Raw genomic sequence first — 10,313 nt, 5'->3', positions numbered from 1 at the left:
GGGGTTAAGAATTTGAGGGGGTAGCTTGGTCAAAGTGATTTAAAGGTGGTGGGGTTTTTTGGTTTTTTTTTTTTTTTTTTTTTTCCTGTGGATATAGCATTTGAGGGGTGAGCTGGGATACCCAATCAGCTGTGCGTGCTGGTCAGGTTAAGGTCATCCAAGCTCTGAGTCATGTGGGGCAAGTCTAGGCTGCGTGTGGGGTGGACCGCTTTGGTGGAAGGGAAGGGTGCCGGAAGCGAGGCCTTTAACCTGCACTTGCTCTCTGGACAGCTGCTCACGTTGTCCTTCGCAGCCAAGAGGAAGAACTGAGCTAAAAGGCAGAGCCAGCCCTGCTTTCAGTGTGTTCCTCCCCAAGCTGGCCGTCAGGTCAGGCTGTGCACTTGGCAGGGCTGAAACAGTCGTGTTTTGCTAAATAAAACTCTGAAGGGAAACAAAAGAGACTGTATGTTTTCTTTCAAGTTCCACGGGGGCTGCGATGTTACCCGCTGATTGAAGAGGCCTGGCTGGGACGAGGAGGTTGAGCATGCTTTCAGACACTGTCTACATGTCCAATAGATCTCTCTCCATGGTCAGAGTCCGTGACGCTGCTGTGTTGAAGGCAGTTCCTGGGATCTGAGATCTCAAGGCACTTTTTCAATAAGAACTCAAAAAGTAGGATCGGCAACTCGCTGCCTGCATAATGAAGCAGCAAACTGGACCAGTGCAAACACCAAGGCCTTGATGTGATTTACTGGGGTCCCACAGGTACATCTAAGTGGGCTCTGTTCCATTTTGTGTCAGCCTTCTGAACCTGAGCTGGGTCTTGGAATAACCATTGCTTTCAGCCTGCTCTGTGCCATCTGGATGAATGTGGATGGCTGTGGTTGAAAATGCTGGGGACGGGTGCAGCAGCGTCTGGGGTCTGCTCCTCCTTGGCTGTGAGTTTGGGCATCCTGGATAGCTAAGGGAGAGGTTTTTATCATAAACCAGGAGCACTTCTAAGGCGAAGCACCCAGCACGATGCTTTGTTAGAACTTAATAGGTGATTGCCACTGTTGCTCTTCCCTTGCACAAAAATTGGAAGAGGTTGTTTGCTGGATCCCCTGCCTCAGCAGGGAGGGAGTGGAACCAACCAGCTCCTCACCTTCTTGAAGGGAATGCTGTGGATGTGAGCCAGCAGCTCGGGGTGCAAAGTAATGTAAAAGCACAGCTTTACTGCAGGATCACAATCTCGCAAGGATCTTTCCGTCACAGGTCCTGGTCCGTGCCTGTTCCTCTGCTGCCACTCAGGCCTACTTGCTGCTGGCTCCCTTGTAGCTACTGTTGTGCTATGTGTTCTTGTGTCAGTGGCAGAGTTGATGTCCGAAGGTCCCAAGCAATGATCTACTGCTGTAAAAAGATGCCACGTCCGGAACAATAGTCCATCAGCTCAGAGCCGTAGATCCCAATGACCGCTAGCCCAAAGTAATGAGTCTGGGGGGGCCTCTGGGTAATTGGTAACACTGAGCTCTTGCTGAAAAGATGGTGCATTGTGTAATAGTGCTGCTCTATTGCTTGGAGCACTTTGGGCTCTGCAGGTGAGAAGAGCTTTAGGTCAGTGATCAGGCACAAAACAGAAGACCAAAGGAGAGATGGTGGAGCTTGGGAGTGGGGGAGGTCTGTTTTTTCTCAAGTCCTGGTGTGTTACAGGTCCTTTAATGAAATGGGGAGGGAGGGTGGAGATATTAAATGTCTTTGGCAGCGTCTCCAGGGAGAGGCTGTGAAGGAACCGGAGTAACTGTGAGGTGGGAGGAGAGGTTCTTCATTGCACTGGGACTTGGGCAAGGCCCAGAGTAGGAATGAGTATGTCAGCTGAGCAGGTGAACAAGTATCAGTGGTGCAGGAGACTCTTCCCGTGACAGGCCTGCCTGCAGTGCTGTGGCTGCCAGTCCTGCTATGTTGGGTCCTGCTGTTGCTGCTTTTAAGTTCCTCCCGGCTGAAGCCTGGAGCAGAGCTGCAGCTCCGTGGTGGTGCCAGCACTGGTGGGTAGAAGGATGAGCTCTCTCATCTTAGGTGACTTTGAGGAGTGGGGAGGCTGTGACTGGATGTGGCGCACTGGCTTTGCTGAGCTATGCCGGTTGATGGTGCCTCCATTGACTTGGGAGGAGGGTGTGCAGGTGGGTCCTGGAGCCACCCAGCAGTGAGGCTCTAACTGCAGGTGCCACCCAGGCTCTGGGGAGTTTTTCTGATTTGAAAGCAGCCCTTCCCAGGGGAGCTATGCTGGGACCCCGCAACTGGCTCACTTAAAAGTGGAGTTTGCTTGGGTAGGAGCCATTTAAGTATGAACCGAGATGGCAGAACGCGCAGAAATCTAAGCACAGGGGTGGCTGGTGCAGACAGTAGTTGGCTGGAGCTGCTAAAGCAGCACCACTGTGGTTGTCCCTGTGTGTGGGGTGCTGCCTGTGCAGCCAGGTTTGCGATGGGCTGTGTTTGTGCCCTCATGGAAGGGGTGTGCTACTGCTTAGCCCTGTCACCCCTTTCCCCTCCATGCCATGCAAATGAAGGCAGCTGCATTTTGGTTCCTGCGCTCTGCAGGTCACATTGCGCATGGCTAGCGGTGAGGAAGCAGTGGGGCGTCCTCCTCTTCACCCTACTGCACAGGCTGTAGCACTGGTGCTGTTTGCAGAGATACCAGGGTCACCAGAGCGTTCTCCCAACTGCATGGAGGACCTTGCACAGCAGCGCAGGGGGGAGTTGCCTCCAAGCACATCCCAAGCAGGTAAGGGGTGCAAGGAGGGGGTTCTTGTTTTCCAGATGTTGCTGCCTTCAGCAATGGTGGCATACATGGAGTTCCCAAGGGGAACTACACAGCTTTCCTGTCTCTTCTGTTCATGGAGGATGGGGAGAGGGCTGCTGGCTGTGGATGCAGGGTGGATGCAGCTTTCCACAACTTGTAGAAGGATCATAAATGTCTGTGTGTAAATCAGCAGACCAGGCAGCAAAGAGATCGACCACCCTGTCATCTTCCCAAGCTTACAAAGATTCTGTCAGCAATGTTAACAACGGGACTACTTTTTATTAGAAAAGACAAAACAGATGCCATGAAGCTGTGCCAAAGAGCTGCCACCCACCTCAGCCTCTTAGCAGCCACTGCCTACTGGGTCTTACAGTCATCATCCCCACTGTTAGCTGCCTTTATCTTCTTCAGCTCCTTCTGCAGCTGCTCTTCTGCAGCCAGGATCTCCTTGGGCTTCTGGTACTGTAGGACAGAGAGGAAAGCCCTTAGCACTCCTGTTCAGCCTGTGCTCCAAGCAGACTAGCTGGGGCCCTCATGCCAAGCATGGCCTTTCTGTTACCAGCTGCCTCCCAAGCACGTTTGGAGAGGTGGTGCCATCACTCTAGGGACATTTGCCAAGACCTGGAGTGTCTTTTACAGTGCAAGTAAAACTTTCCAGTTAGATATGGAGTCCTGGGCTCCACCAACCCCTCTGGAGTACCCTGGCAAGTTGTGTCCTGCAGACCCCTGGTGTGCTCGCTGATGGTAGGCTCGTGCGTGTTACATAAAAATAATAGGCATTTTTTTTAGAAGGAAGACAGAGAAGTTGGAGTTCTGGTTCCTCTGTCTTCCCCTCAGAGCCCTCCACCGAGCTGCAGTTTAGTGGTGGATGCAGGTGCTTTTTGGCAAGGGTTTGGCCCATAGCAGACAGGAGCTCAGAAGGGCTCAAGGTGCTGCTCTTGGCCTGTTGCCTCTGCACATGCACCCCCAGCTCTTCTGTAGGTTTCCCTCAGAGGGGATGTTCTCTGGGTAGCTGACTTCTACAGTTACGGAGACACACACCTGCTGCTCTAAAGCATCTGTCTGCCTCCGTCTGCTGCCTTGCAACAAGAAGTCAGTGCCCGTTTTGCTAATCTCTCGCTTCCACCATGTGGGCAGAAGTGTGTCCTTTCCAATGCAAAGCAGCAGGTGATTTTAATTTTTTTCTTTTTAAGACTGGGAAACCTCTAAGTGCAGAGCCCTTGGACACTTAGGCTCTGAGGCAGAAGAAACATGCTGTCACTGAGAATGGAGGCTTGCTCAGGCCTGAGGGAGGGGATACATGGAAAACGGCGCAACAGACACCCTTCCACCTGCAAGCAGGGCCCCTCCTGCGGCCTGGGCTGTCCTGGCTAGTGTCAGCATGCCCAGTGTAATCTGAAACTCTCACTGACTCTGTGACAGAGCAGGGGGCTCATCAGTGACCCTCACCAGATCTCCCTGCTTCCCCATGTGCAAGAATTTTAACTTGTGGACATAAAGAGGAGGTCAAAGTGCTGTTCTGTGCGGCTAAATCCTCACCGTGATGATCAGGGTGTTGTTGGCATGGGTAAAGCTCAGCGCAGCTGCATCCAAAGGGAGCTGGTATCGGTCCAGGTCAGGAATAGAGAACTTTTTGTAGTACCTACAAATGAGAGAGGAGACAGAAATGAGGAAGGTGGGATTCCTATTCCCCTGCTAGCAGTGCTGTTCTGCAGGGTGTAAACAAGGACAATAGACCTCTTGGTGGCAGGAGGACCCTGTGCCCTTGTTGTGTGCCTGTGCTAGTGCCCCTAGGGTGGCAGGAGCACTGGAAACAAACCTCCAAATCAGAGCTGGCAAAGTCATGAAGGGCTTTAGTGTGTGAGAGCATGCTTGGTCCCTCCAGCTTGCCCTTGAGTAGTGCCAGACATGGTTAGGGACACATTACTCAGCCCTGCCAAGAGGTTTCCCTTTTCTTTGTCCATGCTCATGGCCTCTCATCCCCTCTAAGTACCAGCTCCCATGAGCTCTTGTCAAAACACCTGTCAAAGCCCTTGTGCTCTGTGACTTGTTTTGCTGAGTGAGGCACCAAGTTGTGTTGCACTGCTCCCTAAACCCATCTTTTTGGCCTCTTGAGCTTCCTAGGTAGCTTCCTGCTTTGGTAGCATGGTGGTGCTGAGGCATACCCCTGGGCACAGAGCTCCAGGTGTAGCTGCCCATGGTCACTGGAGCCGCTGCTCTACAGTGTCTCCATGCAGTCCCCGTGGTGGCTGTGGTGATCCTCTGCACTCCCAGCTCCCCTAGTTGTTCTTTCCCTGGTCTCTATCTCAGTCTCCCAGTCACCTCTCACATCCAAGCAGACAACAGAGAGGTTTTTGCCAGCTCCCTATCCAGCCCGTGTCTCTCCACCAACCAAACCTTGGGTTTTGCTCAGTGAAGGAAAGGGGACATGTCTCAGAACTGGAGGGGTTATAACCTGTCAGCTAAGAGATTTCCTAAGACTTGGGGATCAGAACCTGCAGACCTGTGTCTGTGTTTGTCTGAGACCTTTCTTGCTTGGCATGGCTTGCCCTGCATCTGCTGCTGCTCTCTGGGGCTGCACCAGATACGCTAGTTAGTGGTCCCGTGTCCATGTAGAGGTGTGCCTGGGTTCTCAATCTCTTTCGGCACCCTTGTGGGCAACCCTCTCCCAGGAACTGGCCCATAGCTGGGACCATGGTGCCCAGAGAGAGCAGGAACAGGCAGTAGCTGCTGTCATGCTATGAGGGGTTCTTCTTCATTCAGCTGGCTGCGTGTGATGCTTGGCCTCTCTAGCTACCTCTGCCCGAACTGCAGTTTATTTTCCAAGTCACGATAAAAACAGCTACAAAGGGCAAATGGCTCTCCTGGTGCAGTGGGAGGAATGTACGCAGCTTGTTACCGCGGGGCTCAAACCCTTCTGTGTTGTCACTGCTGTCGGTATTTGGAAAAGGTGGCAGACATGGATAATAAGGGAGATGTCAAAGGTTAAACAGCAGAGATTAGATGAACACAAAGACATGTTAAGGAAGTGTTAACTTCTTACCGATTAGACAAAAAAAAAAAAAGCAGTACACAGAAAAAAACCACTGTTTCAAAGGACCTTGGGAGTCATCAATGAAACAGCAGCATTCTGCTGCCCCAGGACTAAGGAGAAGGGGAGAAGAATGGCTTTGGTTGGCCTCAAACTAAAATCTGTGACAAGATCAAAGGAAACCAGATCTGCCTGGCCACCCCCTCCTCCTCCTAACATTACCACTGCCTCTTGCTACAATAATTGAATCAGGTTTGGCGTTTGGGGAGGTGGCTTTCTGGGTTTGTTTTTAGATTTTAGTTTAATGGATTTATTTTAAAGCAAGAGGTTTTAAGCAAATCCCACTTGAGCAGCCCTTGCCGTGGCCAGAGGGAACAGGAGTGACTGGTGGAAGTGGGGAACTCCTGTCTGGGCTGGGGAGGTAGCTGGTGGGAGGTTATCTCTGCGGAGGCAGGCAGATTCTCTGCCCTCGCCTCTCACCCCATGGCCAAGGGCAGTATTGCACTCTGAGCCTCGGTCCTGGCCCGAGATTCACAGTGCGTATGTGAAGTAATTTCTATTATTTTCCTACTGGAAACCCACTTTTTGTCAGCCTGTAGGAAAAACTGCTACTGGTATGCTGAGAATGTAGAGCTGAGCTACTCAGTAGTGACTTGGCAAGCCATGCTGTTGCTTGTGCCTCTGGCTGGCGGTCAGCACAGCTCTCTTGCTCAGAAGCAGCGTGGCTGACTTCCAGGGCCTGGAGAGGTTCCGAGGCTTCCTTTCTCTCCCACAGCAATGTGTGCTCTCTCTGTGGACTCCAAGCCTTTGTTGCTATCTTGGAATTAGTTGCTGAGTGGTGCCTTGCCCTGGCTGAGACCCAGGAGAAGTGATATAAGATATCCTGGAGCCTGTACTAAGTGTTCTGGTGCTGCAGTCCTTCCCTGCTCCCTACTGACAGCAAAGTCGCTCTTGTCCCAAGTGTCTTGTCCCTAAAGAGTTTCAGCTTTAATTCCAGAAGTCCTTAGCTTTCATATGCAGGCCATGAGCCGCTGTCAGGTCCTTCAACTCCCTCTGACACTGGCCAATGAGTGCATAGGTGTTGACTGCTTGTGAGGGACTCCGCTGTTTTCCTGAGAGCAGTACAAAAAACTCAGTCAGGTAGGGCATGGGTGAAGCCTCAGCGGTATGTTATATCCTCACAGCATCTACGTGGGCAAGGAAGTTCTCACATACACTTGACTATTAACAGTAGATAAGCCTGACTGTGGTAGTAAGTGGTTGGACTTGGGCTCACATACTCTCTCCTCGTCCTAGCTGCATGTGTACCCAACGTGTGACCGAGGGACTCTCATTCAGCTTTGCCCCATAGCTCTCCCTACCGCAGTGCCACTCTCCTGTGAAGCCCTCTGCGTGCATTTAGGCCAGCGTCTTTCTGAATTAGAGCTGTAACTGCTTGCTGCTTTCATGGGGTAGACTCTCCCTTCCTCCTGTTTAGCCACCTCCTGCTTTTAGATGTCCAGGTTTGCTCGTGCGCAGAGCTCAAACAACCCCTTGCCACGGCCTCTGATGCGGTAAACCTGAAGACTTGCGGGTCCTGCGCTGTGAAAGGCGTTCAGCAGCCACCGTGGAGCAGTTCTTTGCCAACAGCACCACCTACAGCCAGCGACAAATTGCGGCTCAGGGCGGGCAGGGGCGGACCGGGAGACACCGGGGTTGATTTTACCCGTGAATCTGATCCTCATCTGTTCTGCAGCAATACTGGGGAAGGAAGAGAAGCAGAGAGCAGCCTGCCCAACTTTCCATACTGGTGTGTTATCCCAGGTAGCAAACAGCTTTCACTTACCTTGCAATCTCCTCCCTCGTTCTGCTAACGCCGGGTCCTTGCTATCTCTTGCCAATAGTGCTGCTCAGCCTGGCTTACCTCCCTGAGGCTGCCAGTGCTCTGGGGCACAGCGTGTCTATTCCATGAGAGGAGCCAGGTACTGACACAGTATATGATGATGCTTAAAAGCCTATTATTTTTTCTTCCTCCCATCTCAAATTTCTTTTGGCAGAGTATTGTGGTGCTTCCTTTCCAGATTCAGTCTGCCTTTTTTTTTCTTGCTACCTCCAGATCATGTCACTAGCATTGTGACTACAGATGGGTTTACACAGGGAGATCTATCTGCCTGGGTGCCCACAGCTTTGCTGTACCTGTTGAATCCTGCAGCTCCATGCATTCTGAGATACAATGACTAGATCAAAGTACTGTGTCAGAGGGAGAGAATGGGATATTCTAGCTTCTAAGGGTCTCCAAGGCTCTTACTTTATTTTTATATAGGAGTGACATTTGACAGGTAAAAAATGGAGTGAACGCTGTGCCACTGGAAATGTGAGGTACATTTGCAAAGGCCAGCACAGAGCTTGAGCGGCTCTACTGTAAACATGTCTGGGGCAGCTAGGAGTGGAAACCGGAGAGCAGGAGCTGTGCAGCTGTGAGGTCAGGTCCCTCAGCCCTTGCACGCTAGGGATAGAAGGCAAGAGAGGACAACTGCCCTGTGCAATCACTAGCTTGTCCTCCGCCAGCCCACCCCCCAGGACTGTCAGTGCTGTCCTTACTGACTTCTTGTTGGTGGTCCGGATGACACAGCAGCGCTGATCCTTCTCCACGGAGACGCTGTAGACCTCCTTGGGGTAGGGCAGGTTACGGATCCGCCACTGGAAGCTGCTCGGGGTATCCTTCCTCATGAAGACAGGCTACAGCAAACAAGTACCTTTAGCAAAGTCCCTACAGCTGTCTCCTCTCCTCCCCATCCCTTTCTTCCTGTACTACCTCGAGACGCTCCACGTGGGAGTAGCTCTTCCTTCACACTGGAGCATTAAGGAGTAACTCAAGGAACTACCTGAGCATCACTTTCCTAGCGCTAGCACTGCTCTGCCTTTATCCAGAGCACTACCTGAACTGCTTCTAGGAGGCCGAAAATGTTTGGTGAGGAAGTCTTGCAGCACAGGGTTACCAGGAAACTGGGCCTCTTCCTCACAGGCAACCAAATACTGAACTCTACCTACCTGAGGGACCTGCTGGATTCACTCCTGGCTCTGCCCAGTTTGCTGCACAGGGCTCTGGCTGTGTTTCAGGTCTATAGAAAAGATGGCGAGAGACTAAAACCTCTGCCCTCTCACCCAGAGGGATGTGAAGACGAAACAGGCCACACTATGTTAAGGAGCAGCCTGCTAGGCACTGCCTGCGTCAGCCTTTCACTGTCATCACCTCTGCTTGCCATCTGCTGACTTGTCCTGGCACTGGCTCTCCTTTCAGCTCACTTTTTTAAAAGCCAGAATAGTAACCAGCCAACACAGCAGCACGGTTTCTCTACTTGAGGAAACTGCAGATCTGCTGAAGACCCCAAAAGAACCTAAGCTGTGCCTTTCTACCCAGCCCTGCACCTTTGGGATGATTTGTAGCAGAGTCAGGGTGCTGGGCATGCTAAGAGCATCTCTTGGGGCTGTGAGTGATCTGCGGTTTACTGACTACTGCTGTAAGCACAAGATTAGGTAGTTTTAGATGCAGTGGTGCCTGCAGGCCCTTACATACATTGGAGCTGCTTTCCTTTATGAGCTCTGATTCCAGCGCTCCCAGGAGTGGTGAGGTTGGCTCTCCCACTTCAATCTGCCACTTGCCAGAGCCCCCAAGGGTGTTCTTCTCTCTCCATCTTCTACCTGTGGAAGGCAGAAGATGGGTTTTCATTATTCTCTGTAAGAAGAACTCCAGCAGATGACTGCCAAAGCTGCCCAGCACACTGATATGATATGAGGATACACATCTTAATTCCAGTCACTTCCACTTCGGTGTGAGTGGATCTGTTAGCTGGCCTTATCCTGAAGTCAGGAATTCTGTACCAAGTACCTCTCTTTTTTGCTACTTGGTGCTGAGGCCATGGCAGGGTTGCAACTGGTGCCATTTCACAGCTGATGTGGTTTTGGACGTGAACTTTGCTTATTTGCAGTTGCAGAAGCCCCCAAAAAGCTTATTTCACCCCAGCACATGCTACAGACATTGTGCCTGGCTACACAAGATGGCAAACCCATTTAGTCCATCCAAATCTGTTGTGACAGATGACCTGTTTGGGAGCGATCCTGGGTTAAAGCACAGTCTGCTATGCCACAGAAGTCAGAGAGCCCTGGGCCCGCACTGAACCATACTTATGTCCCTACAAAACTCAGCTACAGGCACGTGTGTCTCCCAGGACATCCAGGGGTGATTTGTTCCTGATCAGGAGGACCTTCTCCACGCCCTAGTCCTGTGAGTGCAGACCCACTGCCACGCAAGCTGCAGTTGTGCCCCGACCCACATGTGCTGAGGGCCAGCCGAGAGCACCACTTACTCACTAACTGACCAGTCTTCACGTCGTACTCCTCAGCCATCTCCTTCCCATCCTCGAACAGGTAGTGGATCTTCCGCTTCCCTACAGGCGAGGAAGGTGGTGAGGGTCAACAGGAATACACCGATCCCTGGGTGTACGGCCCCGTCCCGCCGTCTGGGGCCGCGTCCCCCTGTTGACGGCC

The 10,313-nt window shown here is 52.0% G+C and overlaps 1 protein-coding gene across 1 annotated transcript; it reads right to left on the bottom strand.

Moving 5' to 3' along the window:
- Window positions 1–3,014: 3,014 nt before the first annotated feature.
- DPCD (deleted in primary ciliary dyskinesia homolog (mouse)) lies at window positions 3,015–10,213 on the bottom strand (the record flags this gene model as incomplete). The annotated part of the gene is made up of 5 exons (XM_010145041.1): window positions 3,015–3,217; window positions 4,295–4,397; window positions 8,371–8,504; window positions 9,343–9,467; window positions 10,133–10,213. Coding segments are annotated over 5 exons (548 nt in total), but the record flags the coding sequence as incomplete, so codon positions are not given.
- Window positions 10,214–10,313: the final 100 nt, after the last annotated feature.

Source organism: Buceros rhinoceros, unplaced genomic scaffold (assembly GCF_000710305.1).
Source record: "Buceros rhinoceros silvestris isolate BGI_N320 unplaced genomic scaffold, ASM71030v1 scaffold18311, whole genome shotgun sequence".
NCBI lineage: Eukaryota > Metazoa > Chordata > Aves > Bucerotiformes > Bucerotidae > Buceros > Buceros rhinoceros.
Note: the sequence above shows the minus strand (reverse complement) of the source record. Positions and strands in the feature narration are given on the sequence as shown.